At 35.0% G+C, this 24,750-nt stretch overlaps 2 protein-coding genes across 2 annotated transcripts; both read left to right on the top strand.

Annotated features, from left to right (window-relative positions):
• The first annotated feature begins 12,713 nt into the window (after nt 1–12,713).
• On the top strand, nt 12,714–16,990 carry LOC132610978 (cryptochrome-1). Its single transcript, XM_060325383.1, has 5 exons — nt 12,714–13,858; nt 14,272–14,493; nt 14,687–15,393; nt 15,837–16,512; nt 16,658–16,990. Exons 1-5 carry the CDS (start codon nt 13,546–13,548, stop codon nt 16,672–16,674), a joined length of 1,935 nt encoding a protein of 644 aa, XP_060181366.1. The 5' UTR covers nt 12,714–13,545; the 3' UTR covers nt 16,675–16,990.
• Nucleotides 16,991–19,894: 2,904 nt separating this feature from the next.
• On the top strand, nt 19,895–20,398 carry LOC132611610 (uncharacterized). The gene has a single exon (XM_060326016.1). It carries the CDS (start codon nt 19,895–19,897, stop codon nt 20,396–20,398), a length of 504 nt encoding a protein of 167 aa, XP_060181999.1.
• The last annotated feature ends 4,352 nt before the right edge of the window (nt 20,399–24,750 follow it).

Genomic DNA, 24,750 nt, shown 5'->3' with positions numbered 1-24,750 from the left:
CTCCCGAATAGCTAGGCATAAATCACACCGGACTATGTAGTACGCTGTGGCTATCCTTCCTCCCAAATAGCTAGGCATAAATCACACCTCGGGTAGCGAATCCAGCGGTGGCCACTCTTCTTCCCGAATGGCTAGGCAATGACACACTAGGATCCATAGTGGCTACCCTTCTTCCCGAGTAGCTAGGCCAAACACAACAATAAAGTTTATAGCATAGAAGTCAATTCACAATTTGTCTCAAAGTAGTCACACCATCAATTAGCATTAAAGTCCATTATTTCATATCGTAAAGATAAACCATTTCAAAGAACGTTTTGAAAACGTTTACACTTCTTTAACCAAGATTTCAATGCCATAGTTCAATATGAAAACATTATTACTAACCCTTAGCCATCAGTATTGATCATCTCTTCTAGAGGAAAAACATTTATAACTTATATATGTACGTAGAGCATGATACAAACTAGGTTTAATGTAGGCTTGTCCCCTCACACACATTAACCATGATTAAAGCAAGAAATAGATTTTTAATTTGTGAAAAGTTAACCTTTTTATTCAATGAAGAGCCTTAAAAGAGACATACAAATCACAACCAAAGAGTTTATAAAAACCGACCGAAAGAGTATGTTCAAAAGAGACATACAAATCACCTTTATAGTCGAAAATGGTTTTTAAAAGAGACATACCTTAATTCCCGCTCAAGCGCACTTCCCACAATCCAAGAATTATTCTACAATATTTTTAGATAGGAGAGGTTAGAACTCTAACCTATTTCCACCCATAAACCCTTCTTGCCAACGAAAGCTAGGGTTTTCAACACTAGAACGTGTTCTTGAACACTTCATGAATCAATCATGGATTCTAACCTCAGAGAACAACCTACACTAGTCTAAACCCTTTCAATAATATCACAAAATTCAAGGATCATACCTTATTGAAGGAATATTAACTTCTCCCGAACGTCCTTTTCTTCTTCTCTTTCTTGGGTTTCAAGAATCTAGGGTTTGTGAAAGATGAACTAGTGTTAATTTGATATTAGATTGATGAAGTAATGATGAGAATTGATCAAGAACTTACCTCATATGTTTTGGGGAAACCTAGGGTTGTTTCCTCTCAAAAAGTCATCCAAAATGAAGTGGGAATGAATATAACGAAGTTAGGCTTTTATAAAATTCGGGAAAAGTCGCTTCAGGCTTAAAATGACCTGGTGAGTCGCCTGGGGCGGCGTACATAGTATATCCATTTCGACAGCGTCAAAATTTTGAGTTTGCTGGAAATTTGGCCTGGGGCGCCGCGCACGCCTAATTTTCGCACTGCACAAATGATGCTCAGTAAAATGGGCATAACTCCTAGAACAAAGCTCTGTTATAGCTGGGAAACCTACCGTTGGAAAGCTATTTCGAAGACCTACAACTTTTATGAAGGACATTTTCCCAAATTCCCAACCTATTTTCACCAAACTGTCTTAGAAGTCAGACCTACTGAAATTTAGACGAGTTTGAGAATTCTTACGAACTTCACTATTTGGGTTGACTTCAAAACGACTATTTATCACCCGAATTCATCTCGAATGGATTCATATGGCTAAAATATCAACTTAATACTGGTTTTCATACATTCACACCTAACTCGAATTTACGGGATGTTACAGAATTTCACTTCTAAAAAATTCAGAAAGGGCATCAAAAGAATAGAAATGAGGAGATTGACTGATGCACCCTCAAAGTCCATGTAAATTTACAGTAATAACCCTAAAAAGTGCAATCTATTCCAGTTTGTGCTAAAAGTCTTTGTGCCAAATATAATTTTGCTAAGTTAAAACAGGAACATTAAGTTACCTTTAACTAGAAAATGAAAAAGGTGCAAGAAATGTTATGAGATGCAGAAAAGTAGTTCTCCTTTGGCACTAAGAAAAAAACAGAGAGGCATGTGCTTTGCAGAAAAAATTTCCCCTTCTTCAAGCTCCCCTTCTCAAATCATATTTTTTCAGAAAATCTTTCTCTTCTTAGATAAAATCAATAGTACGATCAGTAGTTACCCTTTCTATCTATCTATCTATCTATCAAAATGGAAAAGCTGCTTCAATGCCAATTTTTTTTTACTTTAATCTATCCTTTTAAAAGAAGAAGAAGAAGAAGAAGAAGAAGAAGAAGAAGAAGAAGAAATACTCTTCTTCATTGTTTTTTTCTCCTTTTCAAGAAGCAATGCCTTCTTTAACCATTTCTAATTTTCTAGTGCTCAGTTTATTTTAAAATAATTGATGGTGAAAAAATGGCATATAGTAGTGAGTTTGCTATTGGTGATTGGATTGATTATAATATTTATGAAGGAACGTTGTTAAACAAAGGGAAAACTAGAGATGCATCTGTTACTTCAAGTATGCCAAAGATGATAATGGTTGTGGTTATGCGTTTACAGAACCTTTGGTTTCATTCAAAAGACGTTTCTTGAATAATTCTAAAAAATAAGGAATGCGGAAGGACCACCCTACCGAACCCTTTTGTTTTGGTGTTGGCCAAAACTCATAAAAAGTTTTTGGGTGAATATTTTATTTCTTCCTTTAAATTATTATTTTTATTTATTTCTAACTCATTGTTATTTTATTTGTTTCAAGTGCTATAGGGTTTGGCCTTGAAACCCTAAATACTGAGGGATTTGTAAATCACAACTTACTCAACGGGGGGTTAATGATGGATGTGAAAGATAATGTTCGATTACTTAACTTTGTTAAGAATGATGACGGAATTTTTGGGTTAAAATGAGATCTTCAGAGTTTTAGACACCTCATTAAATCAACTATTTGGGTGCATCGACCACCTCTGGAAAATTTTACTAAATTGTTCACCTATACAAAAGATGACCATGTCGATGGAAGGTACACAAATATTTTTGTTTGTCATTAGTTATATTTTTGAATAGTAAATTTGACCTTGTTTAATCATTTCAGTGCTTTCATTAAAGACGTGAGTAGATGGATCTATCGATCCTTTCTATTCTGGAACTTTAATCAAGTTGTTACATTTTTTGACAATGTCAACAACCTATTTGAGCCTAGGGGTATCGGCCTAAAGAATCATTTGCATTTCCTGGATGATTTTAAAATTTGGCAAAATACAGTTTTATCCCATTCAGATGTAATTTTGACTGAATGTTTGAATCACCGATCAACAAAATTGTATGTAGAAAGTTTTGGTCTTATACACTTCAGACGGAACTACAAGATACACCCGAATCCAAAGGTGTAAATTCGGAACATTCTAACTTTAAGAGTAATGCGGAAGCACTCGATTTATTTTTAATGATTTTTTATGATGTGGTTGGAGATGTTAACCGATGTATTTTTATGCATAGAGGAACAAAAATCAATAGCCACTTAGGATCGTCCAAAATCTATGGAAAGACATAAGTATTATTTGTCTTTATTTGCTAATTTTGATTATTGTTATGTTAATTAATGCTTTATTTATTTGTGTTGTTACGTTCCAAGAGTACCAAACCTTTTTGTTTTGGTGTCGGGCAAAAAACGTTTTTTTTTGGGTGAGTATTTTATTTCTCACTTTAAATTATTGTTTTTATTTAATTCTAACTCATTGATATTTTCTTTGTTTCAAGTACTATAGGGTTTGGTCTTGAAACCCTAAATGCTAAGGGATTTGTAAATCCCAACTTACTCAACGGGGGTTAATGATGGATTTGAAAGATAATGTTCGATTGCTTAATTTTGTTAAGAATGATGATGGAATTCTTAGGTTAAAACGAGATATTCAGAGTTTTAGACACCTCATTAAATCAACTATTTGGGTGCATCAATCACCTCTTCCTTACCCAGCACATCGCCGTCATAATCTGAAATTTTTCGTAAAATTGTTCACCTATACAAAAGATGACCATGTCGATGGAAGGTATACAAATATTTTTGTTTGTCCTTAGTTATATTTTGAATAGTAAATTTGACCCAGTTTAATCATTTCAGTGCATTCATTGAAGACGTGAGTAGATGGATTTATCGATCCTTTCTGTTTTGAAACTTCAATCAAGTTTCTACATTTTTTGACAATGTCAACAACCTATTTGAACCTGGGTGTACAGACCTAAAGAATCATTTGCATTTCCTGGATGATTTTAAAAATTGGCAAAATATTGTTTTACCCTATCCAGATGTAATTTTGACTGGATGTTTGAATCACCGATCAACAAAATTGTATGTAGAAAGTTTTGGTGTTATACACGCAGACGGAACTACAAGATACACCCGAATCCCAAAGGTGTAAATCCGGGACATTCTAACTTTAAGGGTAATGTGGAAGCACTCGATTTATTTTTAATGGTTTTTTATGATGTGGTTGGAGATGCTTACCAATGTATTTTTATTCATAGAGGAACAAAAATCAATAGCCACTTAGGATCGTCCGAAATCTATGGAAATACATAAGTATTATTTGTCTTTATTTGTGAATTTTGATTATTGTTATGTTAATTAATGATTTATTTATTTGTGTTGTTACGTTTCAAGAGTACCAAACCTTTTTGTTTTGGTGTCGGGCAAAAAAAGTTTTTTTTTGGGTGAGTATTTTATTTCTCACTTTAAATTATTGTTTTTATTTAATTCTAACTCATTGATATTTTCTGTGTTTCAAGTGCTATAGGGTTTGGTCTTGAAACCCTAAATGCTAATGGATTTGTAAATCCCAACTTACTCAACGGGGGTTAATGATGGATTTGAAAGATAATGTTCGATTGCTTAATTTTGTTATTCTTGGGTTAAAATGAGATCTTCAGAGTTTTAGATACCTCATTAAATCAACTATTTGGGTGCATCAACCACCTCTTCCTTAGCCAGCACATCGCCGTCATGATCTAGAAAATTTTGCAAAATTGTTCACCTATTCAAAAGACGACCATGTCGATGGAAGGTACACAAATATTTTTGTTTGTCCTTAGTTATATTTTTTAATAGCAAATTTGACCCTGTCGAATCATTTCAGTGCTTTCATTGAAGATGTGAGTAGATGAATCTATAGATCCTTTCTGTTTTGAAACTTCAATCAAGTTGCTACATTTTTTTACAATGTCAACAACCTATTTGAGCCTGGGTGTACAGACCTAAAGAATCATTTGCATTTCCTGTATGATTTTAAAAATTGGTAAAATATTATTTTACCCCATCCAGATGTAATTTTGACTGGATGTTTGAATCACCGATCAACAAAATTGTATGTAGAAAGTTTTGGTGTTATACACTTCAGACGGAACTACAAGATACACTCGAATCCCAAAGGTGTAAATCCGGGACATTCTAACTTTAAGAGTAATGCGGAAGCACTTAATTTATTTTTCATGATTTTTTATGATGTGGTTGGAGATGCTTACTAATGTATTTTTGTGCATAGAGGAACCAAAATCAATAGCCACTTAGGATCGTCCGAAATCTGTGGAAAGACATAAGTATTATTTGTCTTTATTTTCTAATTTTGATTATGGTCATGTTAATTAATGCTTTATTTATTTGTTTTGTTAGGTTCCAAGAGTATTTTTTGACTACTGCACCAACATTTGTTTTAAAATTAGATGTGGATCGGCAAGGTTGAGGTGCTAATATTTGATGAAATGAAATTTGTGTCATAAGATGTTGTGGCAAAGTTGGACAAGAAGAATGTAGATGTAATTGTGCGTCGACAAAGTAGTTAGTACTTCTGTGTTTTGGTTTGTGTGACAATCTTTCTTTTTTCGTCTATGTAGACAAGAACTATCATAACATTTGAGTTTTAACGTTCACCTCTTTCAGTTGCTTACTTCGCAGAGGATACTTGTAGTATTCTTATGTGTTTGAGTTTCACCTCTTTCAGTTGCTTACTTCATAGTGGATACCTACAATGTGATGTTCAATACATAATCTGACACCCTCTTATATAAAAGGTGATAGAGATGTAATGATTTGAAATCAACACAATCCGACACCCTCTTATATAAATGTGATAGAGATGTAATGATTGAAATCTGACACAATCCGACTCCCTTTTACTCTAGTATTTGAGTCCAAGCGATAATATTTTTCTTTTAGCTGACTTTGTAAGTCAGACAACTCATTTTATAAATTTATATATATGTATATTTTAGATTTTTTTTTCCTTTAATATAATATAAAGTAAAGTAATACTACCCACGTCCCATAATCACCTTATCCAAAAAAAATTGTCCCATAATAAGTGTCACCTTAGGAAATCAAGACATAAATTGGCTAGCTTACCCTTAGATAAAAATTACAAGTTAAAGTAACATCTAAATGATGATTGGAAAAGCCACATAGTAACTTGATATTGTTGGATTCCCAATGTCAAAAGGTTTACTACTTGTGCATGCTCTAATCAAGAGAAAAAAGTAATTTATTTTTATTATATAGGGTTAATTTGGTAAACTTCACATTGCATTATTGGTTTCTTACTATGTGTGTTTTTTAATAAGGTGACACTTATTGTCACAACCCTAATTACCGATCGTGCGGGCACCTACCTTATTATCACTAGTAGGTGAACCCTTATCCGTTAACCCATTAATCATTAGCCAATTTTAACTTCTTTAATCATTTATACTAAAACAATCGATGATCATGTGAATGAATAAATAAATAAACAGTCCATAATTAATAGATAATACAAGTGCGGAAGTCTTAACTATTACACCCCCAAAATCTGAAAGTCATCGTACAAGGACTCTAACTAACAATGTCTAAAGAATGAAGTGCATCTCAAATATAATAACAGAGAATGTCTGGAATAAAAATAGACATCTGGACAGAGAGATCTTCAGGTGGCATGGAATGGATAGAAGCTCACCATCGGATCTGATCGAGCAAACTAGCTTCAAGCTAGAGATGTAATCTGGATGAAATCTCTGGAACACAATCTGCACTCAAAAAGGGTGCAGCAAGGTAGTATCAGGACAAACACTAGTATCAGTGCAAACACTATGCACCGGTAAGCATCATAGGCCGACTAAGATTAGTTCACGCATATAAGTATAAAATCAACAAAATAAACAGATAGGCACTTAATACTCAAATCCAAGTCACAGAATATCCCATAACAGAGTCACAACCTAAGTTGAAGCTTCTAACCCACAAGTCTGTAAAGTTTCAATAATCTCACCTGATAATCACAAGCCCAAGTTCCTTCCATAGGTAGAGTCACCAATCCATAATTTAACCCAGTCAATGATCATATCAATACCACAACAACCGTTTCAGCAAACACACTAAATCAGAAATAACGAGCCATATAATAATGCAGAACAAAATGTAATGATGTGGAATTTAAGATATGATGATGTGCAATGCAATGCCCTGGCCAAATACACACTGTACACACATGCTACCGATATCATAGCTCAGTAGTCATGACCTGCAGGGGACCCATGGTGTCCATGTACCACTCGTTCCGGAACACTCCTCGGACCCGAGCCATAAATCCTCCGCCCCGGAAAGAACCTCGGTCACGGATCCATATCCTGTATCACTCGTTCCGGAACACTCCTCGGACCCAAGTCACTTACTGCCCTCCGCCCGAAATTTTCCTCGGACTCGAGCTTATACACCCTCCGTTCCGGAAAGAGCCTCGGACCCGGAGCCACTCGATTATATAAGAAACACTGTTACATCCCTCTTAATGAGCAATTATCAAGTAGTATATTATTTTCATCGAGAAGATCATATTAGCTTCTCACCACAATTGTCATCAATTTGTATCACAAGTTCATTAAGAAGATTATATTAACTTTTGCACAATTTCACATCACAATGTATGTCTCAATGTATTTCAGTTCATTAGCATGTATGGACTATGAACAATCAGCAATATCAATGTCAAACACAAGGCATCAAGCCACAAGTCTTCCAAATCATTTCCATCATGCATGAGCGTATGAATGCATAAATGAGTGTAAACGTGGTAAATCAATACAAGCCAATAAAGCAACAGAGAAGGTACACGTCACAAATCCACAAGTCATATCAAGACTTGGATCAACTCAGCCATGAAATAAGTCATACAATCATCTCAACCAACATAATAGTCTATGTCCCTCTTTACTTCCTCATGTAGCAAGTATGCCTCACACCTAAGTTTGTATCACCAATCAGCTCCACTTTTCTATATATTATCATCAACATCAATCATGCATCAAGTTTTCATCTACGTATTGTCATAAGTTTATATCACAATTCAAGCCTAAACTCATTATCCTTTCCTTCTCTGATAAATATATGTCACAATGAGAGAGAACTGGGTACAACACGACAATTTAGGCAATAAGTCTAATCACAATAATAGGGCAACAAGCCACCATCAACAACAATCAACTGAATAGAAATCCATCCCGAATTGCCACAGTATAAATACAACTACTCCTCATGTTTCAGTACATAAAATAACAGCGACGAGCCCATAAAATCAGAAGTCATACCAACCTAGCTAATATCCAACCAAAACACCATATCCGAAGACATAATCATGCTTTCTCCCATCAATTCTATACAATACATACGTTTCGCTCATCAAAGTCTAACTAAAGTAAGCCATAACCTACCTGGAATGCAGAACAGGAGCCACGAACTACTCCACACGAGCCTTCTATTTCTGAAGCTCCTCATAACAGTCAAAGCCTAACAATATGATGCTAAGTAAGCAACAATCCATGTATTCAAACAAAACGACAATTTGGGGAAGAAGACCCACTTACTTCTACCCTCTTCAATGGATGAAACCATCCTTTAATGGTGAATTTGTCATAACTTCTATCTCTACAATCATTAACCTTCAATTCAAGGGTTAATAATCAATTTTACCCTTTCCAATAGATTTTAGAACAAAGCTTCCATTTTTATTAGAACCCTAAGTCTCAACATGCAATTTCAACCATAAGAAATCAAATTCCTTTCCTAGAAAGTAATAATATATACTCCTAGATGAATAATCAATAATAAAATAAACAACCCAACAATTATTTAAGGGTTTACTAATTCTAGGATTTTCACCCATCATTGATGGACCTCTTAGAATAATCATGGAGCTTGAAGAAGAAGGGAAAAGGAACAAATAAAGATGGGAACTTATCCTCCAAGATGTTTCCACCAAAGAATGGGATGAATTTTGCCTCTTTCTCTCTTGAAAACTGACTTTGGGGTCTTGGGAATAAGGGTTCGAAGTTGGGGAATTAAAATAGGAGATTCTGGCCCCGCTGGCCGCTGTGGCGGTCTCCAGACCGGTGCAGCGGTCCCGCTATAGCGGCCCTGCTGGACAGGTCCGCACTAAAATGGTCATAACTCCCTCATCCGGAGGCCAAACGCGTCGATTCTTTTTTCTATAGCTTCGTAATTTCGATACGGATCTAATGGTTCAGACCTCACTTAAAACAAATATCGGATGCTCAATCTGGAGATATTTCTATCAACAAACCTCCGGCGAAAACACCGAATACGAGCGCGACAAAAACCCAAACCCATCCGAAACTCTTCGGAACCTCACCAAAACTTGTGGACAAGTTCAAAATCATCATATTAACATGTTGAAACTTCCAAATCATTGACACGGGGTCATCCTAACCCGGCGTTGACCGTGGTCAACTCTAACTCGTCAACTTAACTAGTTTCTCCATCAATGACTCAATTACACTCGAACCTTGCGGAAACCAACCCAATGACTTCATTAAGTCATAGATCATATTAACGGGACTTGGGGAAAGGGTCAATAAGGTTAAATGGGTCAAAACACTATAACGACTAAATGGGTCGTTACACTTATTATGGGACGGAGGGAATAGTAATTAAATTTAGTAGGTGCCACTTCTTTTGTATTCTATTTTTGGATTCTTAATAGGTGTGTCAAGTTAATAAGTGCTAAGTAATTTGATGTTCATTGTCGATTAGCTTATTTCAGTCAATAAGTAAGCTAAAAATGACGTTCAAGAGTGATGACTTTGTTTTAATGTAGAAAAGTGACACCTACTAAAAAAACCATACATATTAAAGTTATATTTTTAATATTTATTAATAATCAGTTTATATGTTTTTTTATATCCGAATGACTATAAAGTGTATATAATTAATATATTATTCCTTAAAAAACGTGTAAAATTTATTACGAACAAGTAAAATTATATATAGCCTCGTTTAGAGCTATGATACCATTTTATTTTTCAATTACTTATTTATTTTAGCAAATCAATAAAGTTTTGTTATTTTTTTTTCAATATAAAAAGATACATATAAAGTAATAAAGTTAAATATATATTTATAAAACAAAATTTCTTAAAATGCAAAACGATAAAAAAAAAAATGATGACATCACTTTTCACATCATTACAACTCTATCACTTTTTTTTTTTTTTTGAATTGAAAATGACAATTTTCTTACATGAATCATTGGAGAGTTCATTATTTTTTTTTTTAATTTTTACTATGGTGACATGTCATAATTGTACAAGACATTTATTATTTTGACAAATGAACTACTATGTAGTGACTTGATTACAAAGTTATTCAAATAAGTGTATATGGCTAATTTCATGATTGTTTCACTCTAGGACGTTTTTTATAAGATTTGATTGCAATTTATCCATTTTAGAATAGATGAATTTTTATGATGTGACACGCCCTTAAGAAAGTTATATTAAGGACATTAATCAAAGGATAATTTATCAATATTAACCTTTAAATAGTTACATAATTTTGGAGAAAAAAATTAATATACTTTTGGACTTTTAACAAATCAAGAGAGATTTATTAATCTTAATCGTGTTTAATTATCACAAAATTAGCATTGAGTGGAGAAAATTCGTGGATGATAATAATCTGAAGTAGGGGATAGTCTTACATGTAAAGGGTTGTTATCCTTTATATTTTTCAAAATTTTCTTTGACAATCTACATTTAAATTTTATTATTTAATATTTGTGTTTTTATACTGAAGCAATATAACTAATCTCTATGTATAGTGTTGATTACTTGTTACATACTTACATCCACTGTTTTATTGATTGAATCACTACCTAATTGCTACTCAATTTTATCTAATACTTAGCTAAATCGAGGAAATTTTTATGTTTCAATTAAAGTAAACCACAGTGTTGACTACTTGTTACATTTATTATTTTTGTTTAAATTGATTGAATTAGATCTAAACTTGCTAATTTAACATGTTTTGATTTAATTCAATTAATTTTTAAAAAATAATGAATGTAACAAGTAGTCAACATTATGATTGAAACATTGAATCGTTAACGATCATTAGTATACAAGTTCGTAAAAAAAAAAAAAACCAAGACAAAGCATGAATATCATAAATTGCTGGCAATTTGATTATGAGAATGCAACAAATCTATATTTTCTATTGAATTTCCTGTTAAATATTGCAAAGTAATTTATTTTACCATTTTGCCCTATTCAAAAGAGACGTCTAAAAGGATTTCGGTGACACGAAATGGCAGATGATGCTATTCCAGCAAATTAGTCAAAGTCTCTATTCAGAACCCTTAGGTCCCGAGTTCGAATCTACGTGCGTGCGTGCGTTTAGTTAAAAAAATATTTTTTTTTTTCATTTTTTCATTCACTTAGATTATCACCAAACTTAAAAATATGATGTACCAAAATACTTTAATTCTTTTGAACACCAAAATTTACTTAGTTTTGCTATTTGATTAAGAAAACACTAAGAATTAAAATGAAATGTTATATTGCATACACATTTGTTTGAAGATAACACGTTAACATATCTAATACTTTGAATGAAGTATCAAGTATCAACTCATTATTTCGTAACATAATGATTTAAGTCACTTTTAGTATTGAGGTAAGTATGAACTAAATGAGTTACAACCTTATTATAAATACCAAATTACCGAACAATAATATAAAACACCGAGGAGAATCATTAATGATCATTAGATCACAAGTTTGTAACATAAAAATCAAAACAAAGCATGAATATCATAAACTGTTGTTAATTTGATTATGAGAATGCAACATATCTATATTTTGGATTGAATTTCCTATTAAATATTGAAAAGTCATTTATTTTACCATTTTGTTCTATTCAAAAGAGAGGGCTAAAACAATTTCGGTTCTAAGAATCGACAGATGAGTGCACGTACTCATTTCAGAAGAAATTCCTGTAACTTATTTTATATTTCACATACATCTCGTATATTCCTGTAACTTATTTATAAGAAAGATGAAAATAAGTACATGGGGTAGCCATGACTCATGAGAATGAAACAAAATGAACTTTTTATTAGAGTTGTTTGGTACGATGAATAAGCTAAAATAGTTTTGAGATAAAAATTTAGTATCGCTTTATTACACGTTTGGTTGGTATAAGATTTCGGGATAACTAATTTCGTGATTAGTTATCTCGGGATTATAGTGTTATTTTTATCCCTCCTTGAGGGTGGAATAATAATCCTAGAATAATTAATTCCGGAATAACTTGCTTTCCAACCAAACGAGTGTGTAACGAAATAAAAAAGAAAACGGCCACCGAAAAATATGGTACTATAATTAGCATGAAATCAAATCATAAAGTTTGTATGACGTTAATATGTGTTACTATAGCAAGATACCTCCGAGATACCTAATACAAAAATACTTAAAATTTAAACCAAAAAGGATAAACGAATTGGGGCATAATCTCTGTGCAGACCAACCCAGAAATCTGAATTACTGCTTATAGAAAGCTGTAAATCCTTTTTTATTTTATTTATTTCCGCTTTCAGTAATTGGTGGTCCTGCAGATGACTTTTCTTTTAGTATTTTATTCTTCTAGTGTGTTGCTATTGGACTTTGTCTTGAAGCCACTCCACTTGATCACATGAAGCCTAATCTTTTATATAGTATCTTACTATCTTTTTCTTTTTTGCATCTCTAGAAGATTTTGATACCCCATGTGGGATGTTCCCAATACTTGTTCTTGAATTTTGTCTTATCTAATCAGCTGTTTTGGTTACTCCAATCTTGGTACTTAAAATTCAGTGCTAAATCTCTTATTAACTCCTTATTGGCCCTCTTCTGACAGCTTTCTTTGTGGAATTATTGGTATGGGGTGAGATTGATTTTGGTTTTTTGAGTATTAGTACTTGTTTTCTTTACTTGGGTTTTGTCAAAATATGATTTTTTTACTAAGTATGATGGATTTCTTTGGAATATGATGAGAAATTGGACTGAATTTTGAGCAAGATTGGATCTTTATGATATTCTGAGATTTGGGTTCAAGAGCTGAAGTGAAGATATTTGTTGGGGATTGTTTGGATTTGTCCAATTTTGTGACAATCTTGGTTTCTTGAGTATAAGTACTGGTTGGCTTTAGTTGGGTTTTGGCAAAATATGATTTTTCACTTAGTCTGATGGTTTTCTTGGGAATATGATGAAAAATTGGACTGAATTTTGACCAAGATTGCATTTTTATGATATTCTGAGATTTGGATTCAAGAGCTGAAGTGAAGATATTTGGTTAGGGATTGTTTGGTTTTGTCAAACTTTTTAGGATCTGTGGGAACTGAAATGGAGAGCAATTATAAGACTATTGTGTGGTTTAGGAGGGATTTGAGAATTGAGGATAATCCAGCTTTAGCTGCTGCTGCTAGAAATGGAAGTATTTTACCAGTGTTTATTTGGTGTCCTAAAGAAGAAGGGCAATTTTATCCGGGTAGAGTTTCAAGATGGTGGCTGAAGCAATCTCTTATTCACTTGGAACAGTCTTTGAAATCTCTTGGAGCTGAACTTTTGCTGATAAAAGCTCAGAGTACACTGTCTGCTCTCTTGGAGTGCGTCGATGCTGTTGGAGCAACAAAAGTTGTGTATAATCATCTATATGGTAAGTAGTAACCTTTGGCTTTTGCTGTTAGAGTTACTGTTATAGAATCTGTGGAGAAAACATCATGTTATTGATAGTTTGTATTATGAGCAGATGTGATAGATCTAATCCATTGAACTGTCTTAAGAAACAAGCCCCAGTTAGCTTTGTTATTGTTCTTGAGTGGCATGACAGAATATAGAAGACTATAAACAGAGGGTTAATGCACAGCCTATGTTTATATATATATATACACAAACATGTATACATATGTGTGTGTGTGAAGTGTATATGGCCACAGATAGGTTTTTCATCCGGCTCATATGTCCAGAAATCCGTCATCTTTTAAAAATGGGTCTACTCGAATATTTGAGTTCCATGTGCTCGATATCTGATTCTGATAAAGTACATGATCAATTTTCCGTTTGATTTAGATCCTGTTTCACTTGTTCGTGACCACAATATCAAGCAAAAGCTGGGAGAACTTGGCATATCTGTTCAGAGCTACAATGGGGACTTACTGAATGAACCATGGGAAGTCTACGATGATGATGGACAAGTTTTTACAACATTCAATGCATACTGGGAGAAGTCTTTGCTTATGCAAAACGATCCTGTTTCACACCTTCCTCCTTGGAGATTAATTCAAGCCGCAGGTATATCTGAAGAATAGTTAATCTCATTCTTCTTGAACATTTGGAAATACACTGATGCTCTACATTAACATGGTGAATATTGTTAATATGGATATTGAACGATGTTTAACATTTCTCCAATACTTTATATTTTAAATGCACATCGTATCGTATACCTATAGGAAATCTGATCATTCATCTCTCTCGTTGACAGGATCAGTTAAAATGTGTTCGATTGAGGAACTGGGACTGGAAAATGAGTCAGAAAAAGCTAGTAACGCATTACTATGGAAAGGATGGGCGCCAGGTTGGAGCAATGCAGACAAGGCCTTAACTGAATTTGTAGAAACCAATCTACTTGGATACTCAAAGGATAGGCTGAAAGTCGGGGGAAATTCCACATCTCTTTTATCTCCTTATCTTCACTTCGGAGAAGTAAGTATAAGGAAAGTTTTCCACAGTGTGCGTTTGAAGCAGATGCTTTGGACCAAAGAGGGGAACTCTGTTGGAGATGAGAGTGCTAATCTTTACCTTAGAGCTATTGGGCTTCGAGAATATTCCCGCTATATCTGTTTTAATTTCCCATTTTCTCATGAAAGATCATTACTGAAGAACCTGAAGTTTTTCCCTTGGAATGCTGATCAGGCCCATTTTAAGGCTTGGCGACAGGGTCGAACTGGTTACCCATTAGTAGATGCAGGAATGAGAGAGCTTTGGGCAACTGGATGGGTTCATAATAAAATAAGAGTGATTGTGTCGAGTTTCTTTGTGAAGTTTTTACTTCTGCCATGGCAATGGGGGATGAAGTACTTTTGGGACACGCTCTTGGACGCAGATTTAGAAAGTGATATTATTGGCTGGCAATATATTTCTGGTAGCTTGCCAGATGGTCATGAACTTGAGCGCCTAGATAACCCAGAGGTATGTCATGTTTATGCTTATGTGACATCTGTCTATCAATGCCAATATATTGTTGACGTAAAATAGTTGATGATGTTTCTTGGCATGGTTTTGTTTTTTCTTCCATTTGTATGGCAGAAGAGACCAGCGCTACAACCTCAATAGAAGTTACTGGTTTAGCAGAATCCAGTAGCTTTGGCCCAAACCCTATATTTGTATAAAGAAATTTGGTTAACATGTATAAATAATGCATCCTGAGCACAGTAAGCAAAAGGAGTTACAGTTCAGAATCCATAAACTTTAAATCCTGGATACGACTAGTCTAATTAAGAAAAGGGACTTTGTGAAGTTCAACTACTCGAATCGAGAAAAGAAACTCTTTTTTTGGGTACAAGTATTTTGTATTTTCGGTGATTTAGTTGATGAGTTGAGAGCTTATTTTGTTTCGTCTACTCTTTATGCAGGTTCAAGGGTTCAACTACGATCCTGAGGGTGAATATGTGAGGCATTGGCTACCCGAGCTAGCAAGAATGCCAGCTGAGTGGATCCATCATCCTTGGGATGCACCACTTACTGTGCTCAAGGCTGCTGGGGTGGAACTCGGAATAAATTACCCGAACCCCATAATTGACGTCGATGTTGCGAGGGATCGTCTAATGCGAGCTATATTTATCATGCGAGAAAAAGAAGTAGCTGTGAATGCCTCAGATGAAAATGGAACCGTTGAAGTTGTTTTTGATAACTCTGAAAATGTTGGAGATTCGGCCAATCCAAAGGACGTTGTAAAGGGAAAGTTGCCTTGCCCGAGCAGTTCATCTTATGATCAGAGAGTTCCATCAATGGGAAATGGGTGCACAAATAAAAAGAGACCAAAGCCAGAAGAAGAAACAAAGAAGCTCAAAGATAACGGGCTTAGCTGCAAGAACGGAGGGAAAATGTCAAACGTGGATGGTGACTTGTGCTCTACTGCAGAATCCTCTTCTATGAAAAAACAGATGACAACCAGCAGAAATTCGTTTTCTGTACCTCGAGCAATTTCCATATCTTACGACAAAAAATCCTTTGAGGATGAAGCATCGTCACATGTGAAGCTGCATAAGGAAGAAGAGATTGACACGGAAATCAATTCACACAAAAATGGTAAGACTTGGAACACCCTAAGGTTGAGATTTTTTTGTCTAATTTCTCCGTTCAAAACAGGAAAGCTTCATATATTATATTTATTCGTCTTGTTTCTGTTCAAGTTTTCATCATGACGGGAGCCTATCTTCTTCTCCATATGCAGGAGCGATAGCACGATGATTCCCTCGCCATCTCCAAACGGCTGTCTCTTTTGAAATTGTTCAATAGGAGACAGATAGTCCAATCAGCATATGCAGTGGAATAGCGATTCTGTTGAACGTCTCTTGTTGTACATAACTACCTCTTAATCATTAGCAAGGTTGTAGTTTGTTTGACGTAGTAAATGGTAGAACTCATCTGAAGCAGCTCAGATTCATGGTTGAATCTCTACTTTGTTAAGTTACATATATAGACGATGCATTTGTAATCTTGAATATGAATGTATGTTGTATTTCATAGTAATAAAAGCTGAAAGAGGTCCTCCAGTTTTGAGAAATGATAACACAGCCTACTTTGGGTATGAAGTGCTTCTGGATTCTCATAATTCACAGTATTTTATATATGTATCACTGGTGAAGAATTAGTAACCAGTTAACTCCTGTTTGATTGTGTCGTTGCATGCTTTTTGATAGAGCTGCTACCTCCCACGGGAGCCTAAAAAGTTACATGCACCAGTCCATTCAGTCAATGAAGCAATAGTCGGCTATGATGATTATGCCGTTTCAAATTGTTCTTTCAGGGAAATAAGTGATATAGGCTTATAAACCTCCGCCACATGCCCATTTTCACCATATTCAAGGTAATAAAGGCTAAGGATTACGATGAGTAGACTAATAACTGTGGGTAGATTCATGAGGATATGACCTCAAATTGAAAAACCCGATCTTGCTAACTCAATTCAATTGTCCATTAGCATTGCTGCAAGGGTACCGATCTATGCACGAGCACGTCTACACAAGTATCAAGTAGATACTATCAACACACTACACAAGTGTTTGTTTAATAATTTGGTTCATTATTTAAACTTTAAACTTGAAATACAGAATTTAAATTTTGAAAAGCAGAGTTGAGGAGTATTTCACGTGAAATAGAGATTTCATGTCACAAAACTTTAGCCTTTATTTTCAAGTGTAGTTCATTTCAAACACAACTTCAACTTTCAAATATCCTTTTCTGACTTTAACTTCATATACTTATTTTTTGTTCAGATCTCAACCAAATCATGTCCATGCCTAAAGGGTTTTAACCTAGAAATTAAGGTTTCCAATCAAGCAAAAGTATGTCGATTCTCAAACTTGATTATTTTGTCTGGACTTGTCTTCTCCAAATATTTTGTTTCATTATTTTGTAAAAGAAAAAAGAGAACTGTTGCTTTATACATTGAAGTATGTTTTTTGTCTTTAAATATGTCTTTTACAAAGCAGCCCACCGTTTAAGTCACTTTCACCTGATTGATTAATACTGAAACAGCCTTACGTTAATCTTTTAAAATTTATTTTAGCCTGATGGGACAACAAGACAGAAATCTAACTGGATTTCTGGAATTATCTTCACCTAATTTTCCCAACTATTTTGTACTATTATAACTTGTCGTACCAGGGGCCAAGCCTAGTTCCTTACTGAGACAAATGAACTTTTTAAGTTTATCTATCTCTTATTTTTGGATATTCAATCATACAAAGAACAATATAAGTCTAAGTGTAAAATCATTGTTTAAAAAATCAAACTTTTTGGATGTGATCAGTTTAACATTTTAATAAGTATCCTCTGGAATTTATGTGCTTGGCAGGCACTATGCAAAGCTGGCCGATGTTTTTCATTTGGCCACCATAGTAAGATATCCAAGTCACATTATCTGTACAAATTGTACTTCATTGTTTGATGTCAATACCTAAGACAGTAGACATAAATTGTTGAACAAGTCTCCATTAATTATGTAATTATGTTTAAATCTCCCTCACATAACTATTTTTTCTATAGTGATTGTGTCGAAATCAATTTGCGTGTACTTCAACTATTCTATGCGATATTTGCTACCTCCGACTACCAAAGATTGTGTTGGGTGATGGTGATGGTTGTGGTAGTAGCTAGTGATAATAGTGGCTAGCAATAGTTATTAACAATGGTTGTTGATCATGATAGTTGATGACAACAACTAATAATTATGGTGAACAATATTGACAGCTAATGGTGGAGGTGATTGATGACGGTTGGTGATAGACAGAGGTGATTGTCAATAATGATTGATGGTTGTAATGGTAATGGTTGTGGTGACTGTAAATGGTGGCTAGTGTATATATGGTTGTGATGACTAATAGAACTGGAGGCCGTGCACGGCGGTGGTTAAAGATGGTGTTTGTGACCGATGATAATAGTTGATAATGATGGATGGCGAAGATATTTAGCAATGAAAGAGGATGGAGTAATGATGAACTATCACCATCTTTGTAGAAATAATTGAATATACGTCTTAATGATATTAAAATTTTCTTATAGACCTTAATCATTCAGATCCATTCAAAGCCATTAGGTGATTATGAAAATTAAAAAAAAAAAAAAAACGCACTTAATGATAAAATCTGAATATTTAGGATCCAAACCTTCAAAATAAACAGGCTTAATAACTGAAATCTGAATGATTAAAATAAAAACCTCCATTAAGTATAAATAAATTAGGCCTAACTGCCGTTCAAGATTTGTTAACTATGAACCTTCCATTTTTGTACTTTATTCGAAATTATAATCTTCTTTTGAAGGGAAAAGAAAAACCAAAATCAAATTAATGTTCGGCAAAGAAGCCAATGTGGATTAATTGAGAACATGTCACACTTAATTGCGTCCAGTGCTTTTGTTGAACTATGTCGTGTTTCTCTTTTACACGTTTTCAAAAAATTATTAATAAAAAATCCTTTTTAAATTATAACCTTATTCATATCTTTAATCATTCATCACAGTAATCTCACTTCAATAAATATTATTTCTATTTATATGCTTTATCCATCAATTACGTATTTGACATCACATCAATTAACATATTCTCAAGCTTAAATTAGATGAGAAAAACAATCTTACAAATGTTTCTATGTTTCTTTTTCTTTTTAATCAAACAGTATGAAAGTACCTGATAGATTATGTAAATATTAGTTAGAATATTTTTTAATATCCTATTTTAGGTTAGAATATTTTGTAATCTCCTATTTTAGGTTAGCTCCTTAATTCTAGCCTAACATTACGGTTGTATAGTTTGTATATTAACCAAGTCAAGGAATGAAAGGACATACGGAAAATATTTCCTACATGGTATCAGATTAGGGTTTCTTTCTTCTTCCTCCTCCCGCTACGCCCTAGTCCCTCTTTCTTCTTCCTCTTTTCGTCACCTTCACTCTCTACTACATTGGCCATGGGCGATGCAACACCCACTCCAGTTAAGTCCTCGTTACACCCGGCCCTCGCGGTCTCGAATATCAAGAATCACATCTCTGTTACTCTTGAGATGGAGAACTCACAATACGGAACATGGGCTGAGCTTTTCAAGATTCATGCTCGTTCTCACAAGGTCCTTCATCACATCATTCCTCCACCCACAGGTAAGGAGAAGCTGACTCCCAAAACTGATGAGGAAGTCGAATTATGGACGACCATTGACGCCACCGTGCTTCAATGGATATATTCGACGATTTCGAATGATCTGTTAAACACTATCATCAAACCAGACGCTACTGCCATGGACGCTTGGGTTCGCTTGCGTGATATATTCCAAGATCATCAAAACTCTCGTGCGGTGACTCTCGAACAAGAATTCACGACGACTCGTATGGAGGATTTTCCCAATGCCTTCGCCTATTGTCAACGTAAAGAGCATTGCGGATCAATTGAAAAACGTCGAGGCTCCCGTGAAGAATAGCCTCCTTGTCCTTCAACTGGTTTCGGGTCTCACTGAAGCGTACAAAGGGGTTGGGACACAAATTCGCCATGCTAAGACTCTCCCCCCCATTCACAGAGGCTCGGTCTTCCCCTGTTTTGGAATAACGTGAACTTGCGGCAATGGTGTCTCACGGGTCTGGTTCGGCTATGGTAGTCGCGGTCGATGACGCTGCACTGCCCTTTGAAAACACAAGCTCACGCCGAGGGAAAACCAAAAATTCCCACCACCACAATTCTAGGAATGGCCGTAAAGGTGGTTCTGGCCGCGGCTCAGGCGGCGGTAAAAACACCACCGGCGGACGCGGTGGTTCAGGCCGTAGCATAGGCGGTCCGCAGCCAGCGGGCTCCTCTTCGCCGCAGTGTCCTGCCGGATAGCTTGGTCACTGGCAGTGGGTACCGCATCCACGCTGGGTTGCTGCTCCTCCCCCCTGTCCGTACCCGACCACCTCTTGGGCTCGTCCCCCGCCTGGCCCGCCACGATAGCAAGGTATATTGGGCCCTCCTCCAGCCTAGCAGCTATACACAGCAGCAGTGGCACCTCATGGGCTGTATGTTCCAACCGACATCGAGTCCGCAATGCACACTATGACCTTGAACCCGCCTGATCAAAATTGGTACATGGATACCGGGGCCACTTCTCATATGACATCCTCGGACGGTAATCTCTCGTCTTATTTTAATTTAAGCAATCAAAATAATGGTATTGTTGTGGGAAATGGTCATTTGATTCCAATTCGTGGTTATGGTCATACTAGTTTGCCTCCCCCAAACCCCCTTTTATCCTTACGGAATGTCTTACATGCTCCTAAACTCATTAAGAATTTAATTTCAGTACGGAAGTTTACTATTATAATTCTGTGACTGTTGAATTTGATCCATATGGATTTTCTGTGAAGGATTTTCAGAAGGGGATGACACTAATGCGGTGTGATAGTCGGGGAGATCTTTATCCAATCACCACCATCAAATATCCAACCACCACTCGTTCAACCTTTGTGGCATTGTCCTCTCCTTTTTGGCATGATCGTTTGGGTCATCCGGGAAATTCTATTTTGGATTGTCTTAGGCTTAATAAAAGCATTGAATGTAATAAATCTAGTCATTCTAGTATTTGTCGTTCTTGCGTTCTTGGTAAACACATTAAGTTGCCGTTTGATTCTTCTATTTCCGAAACTTTGATGCCATTTGATATTATTCATAGTGATTTGTGGACCTCTCCCGTGTTAAGTTCATTGGGTCATCGGTATTATGTTCTTTGTTTGGATGATTTTTTGAAGGTTTTATGGACTTTTCCTTTAGCTAAGAAATCCGATGTTTATGCGAAATTCTTAGCTTTAAAAGTCCACATTCATACCCAATTTGAACGTCATATTAAAAATGTCCAATGTGATAATGGGAGGGAATATGATAATGGTCAATTCGGGAAATTTTGTGAGTCTAATGGGATGTCATTTCGTCTTTCTTGTCCACATACGTCATCACAAAATGGGAAAGCCGAAAGAAAAATCCGATCTATCAATAATATCACTTGGACTCTCCTTGCTCATGCTTCTCTTCCCCCTTCGTTTTGGCATCACGCCTTACAAATGGCAACATATGTCGCACCCCATTTTAACCCGGAAGTTAATTAGGGAGTATGACGTATTGGTGATTCCTATTTATTTTATTTTAAGGAGTCGCCACCTAATTAATTTGACGGTGAATTAGGACACCTAGATGTTAACTAAGGCAAAGTTAAAACTAAACCTCCGTTAATAGTCTGCTTAACCAGTATGATTCTAGGTAAGGGCTCAATATTATCCTAAAGGGAAGGGGTTAGGCATCCTTTAGAATCCGTTAACTTACGGTTATCCGACCAAACTTAGGTTAATTAATTAGGGCTAAAGATGCAAATATAATATTTAAAATTAAAGAAAATAGCTTATAATACTGCTAAAGTTTTAAAGAAAAATATAAATTGTTGCTTAAGATAAGATTTAGAGAAAAATATGATAATTTACATAAAAGAAGATTTTAAATGTCATTTCGAATAAAACTTATAAAATCGCTAAAAAGACTTTAAATAATAATGCTTCTTAAAATAATATTTGTATAGAATATATAAATAGAAAAAGACGAGGATTTGTGCAGTATTTTAATAGACATTTGAAACAAACCAAATAGTGAGGTATTAATGATTCTTTTCTGCGATTTTAAAAGCAATATCAATGTGGTAATGTAGAGATGCTTAGACTCGTTCTTTTGCTTAGAAGGCGATTATGACGAAAAAGGACATAAGTTTTCCTCCTTTCCTTAATTTTATTAATTACCTTTAGCTAAAATGATATATGATTGATTTCAAATTTGAAGGGTTATTTGCGAGAATATGCTTGAGTTTACACTTATGTAATAGTGGTATTTTGGAAATCAAAATATTAATTTATGCCATCAATTATTCTAGAAGCAAATATTATAGATTCTATAGATAATTTAATGTGGAGAGAAGAAAATGAAACTTAGGGGATTGATTATTGGTTTTGTTTAAACTAACTACCCATTACTAAAACTAAGCCTACTAATTATTTAAGATTTATCTAAACTAGGAAAAAACAAAACAAACAAAGAGTTAGTTTGCATAATACAAATTTATATGCACAAAAATAAAATAAAAGAGTAATAAGTATCAAATGGGCCAGCCCGTTTGGGACTGCTGGACCCATTTTTCTGTTGGGCTTCGGCCCAGCAGTTTTCATATTATTGGGCTGCTGCTGATGTTCCTGTGTATTGGGCTTTAGCCCAGAAACTTCATTTTTATTCTCTTGGCTGCGGACAGGGACTAAAGAAGATCTCGTTGGGCTTTTAGCCCAACATCAAACACGGAAGAAGGATGAGTCCTTCGGACTCGTATGCGGTGTTCATGCATAAGATAAAAAAAAGAAAGGAAAAGGATTAGTATCTAATCGATGAATAAGGTTAAACATGTAGAATGTAATTCAAAACGAATCAATAGATTATGTATATACTGTGTATATTTTGTATATCTTATGTATATACATTCATAACGATGCATAGAAGGTCAATACCGGAATCCCGGGCATGGCTAACAATTAGGCCTGCTGCTACGGAAACAGTAAAAAAAAACAAGTTTCCACTGAAATAGGATAAACCAATCAAGCAAAGGAACATAAAATCCAATATCATAAATTATAGGACAAACTAAGTTAATAACAGGAGAATAAGAATGACATGATATGGCTAGACTAAACAAAGATAGGGGCATTATGATTGTAATCGAGAGATATACCATATATACACTGGATATACCATTCGTATATACCATGGGTATACAGAGCTCTGTACGCACCTGATATATTCGGTATACCTTTAGTATGCATGGTTTGCATCTCAGCAGAACAGGCATGTAAACTTAAGAAGCATCTAACTCTATCATTTAACCCATCATATATCATTATTAATTACCTATTCGTCATTGTATAAGCTTCACATGAACACATAAATCCTAGTAAAGACTAAAAATAACTGAACGGAATCAGGACATAAACAGAAAGATTCTGTTAGCTGGAAACCAGAACCATAAAACATGAACATCTAGACCTCTTAACCACTAAAATGAGACAAATCAGAAAGCAATACATAGGCAGAATACAAACGGGCAGATTAGCAGGCCTTGAAATCCCCTTTTTGAACAAATGATACAGACATGCATTACACACAATTGGTTTAAGGTACATTCCCATAAGAGAACAAACAGATTTACATAAGTGTTGCATGGTATATTTCGATCGTATTTCAACCAAACTAAGACCCACAACATGTGCAAATTCCTCAGATTATCCACTGAAGTCCATAGCTATCATGTTTTGCAATAGGAAGAAAATAAACTCTAAAAAAAACACTCTATCCTCATTCTAAGACCCAGAATTCTGGACCAATTAGCAAGATTTATAGCTCATACTGCACAGCCCAAAACAGAGTCGCACAGGGGTCTTTGTAAAATATTATGTAATGATTGAATGCATGTGAAGAATTATTTCAGATGAAGTATTGTATAAATAGGCAAATAAGCATGAACAGGCAAGCTAAAATGCGAGGAAACCAGATCATATATAGAAAGATACAACTATATGCGCATTCAGGATCAGACCATTGTCAACAAGGAGTAGAAATCAAGCGAGATTCAGAGAATGTTTAGAGATGTTTCCAGCCATAAGAGTAACTGAGCAGCAGCCCATAACAATTGAGCAACAACCAACAATAGTCAAACAATGTCTAGCCAAAGACATGGCCCCAGATATAGGTTTGGTTTCAAACAATAAGTTTCTTTTGCCTTCA

The sequence above is a fragment of the Lycium barbarum genome, chromosome 9 (assembly GCF_019175385.1).
Source record: "Lycium barbarum isolate Lr01 chromosome 9, ASM1917538v2, whole genome shotgun sequence".
Taxonomy (NCBI): Eukaryota; Viridiplantae; Streptophyta; class Magnoliopsida; order Solanales; family Solanaceae; genus Lycium; species Lycium barbarum.
Note: the sequence above shows the minus strand (reverse complement) of the source record. Positions and strands in the feature narration are given on the sequence as shown.

What these genes read in the sequence shown, in the direction of transcription:
- LOC132611610 (XM_060326016.1), top strand. Translation starts at nt 19,895, where the DNA reads ATGGGCGATGCAACACCCACTCCAGTTAAGTCCTCGTTACACCCGGCC.
- LOC132610978 (XM_060325383.1), top strand. Translation starts at nt 13,546, where the DNA reads ATGGAGAGCAATTATAAGACTATTGTGTGGTTTAGGAGGGATTTGAGA. An exon ending in GAGATTAATTCAAGCCGCAG is followed by an intron (nt 14,494 to 14,686) that starts GTATATCTGAAG and finishes TCTCGTTGACAG; the next exon opens with GATCAGTTAAAATGTGTTCG. An exon ending in AGCGCCTAGATAACCCAGAG is followed by an intron (nt 15,394 to 15,836) that starts GTATGTCATGTT and finishes CTCTTTATGCAG; the next exon opens with GTTCAAGGGTTCAACTACGA.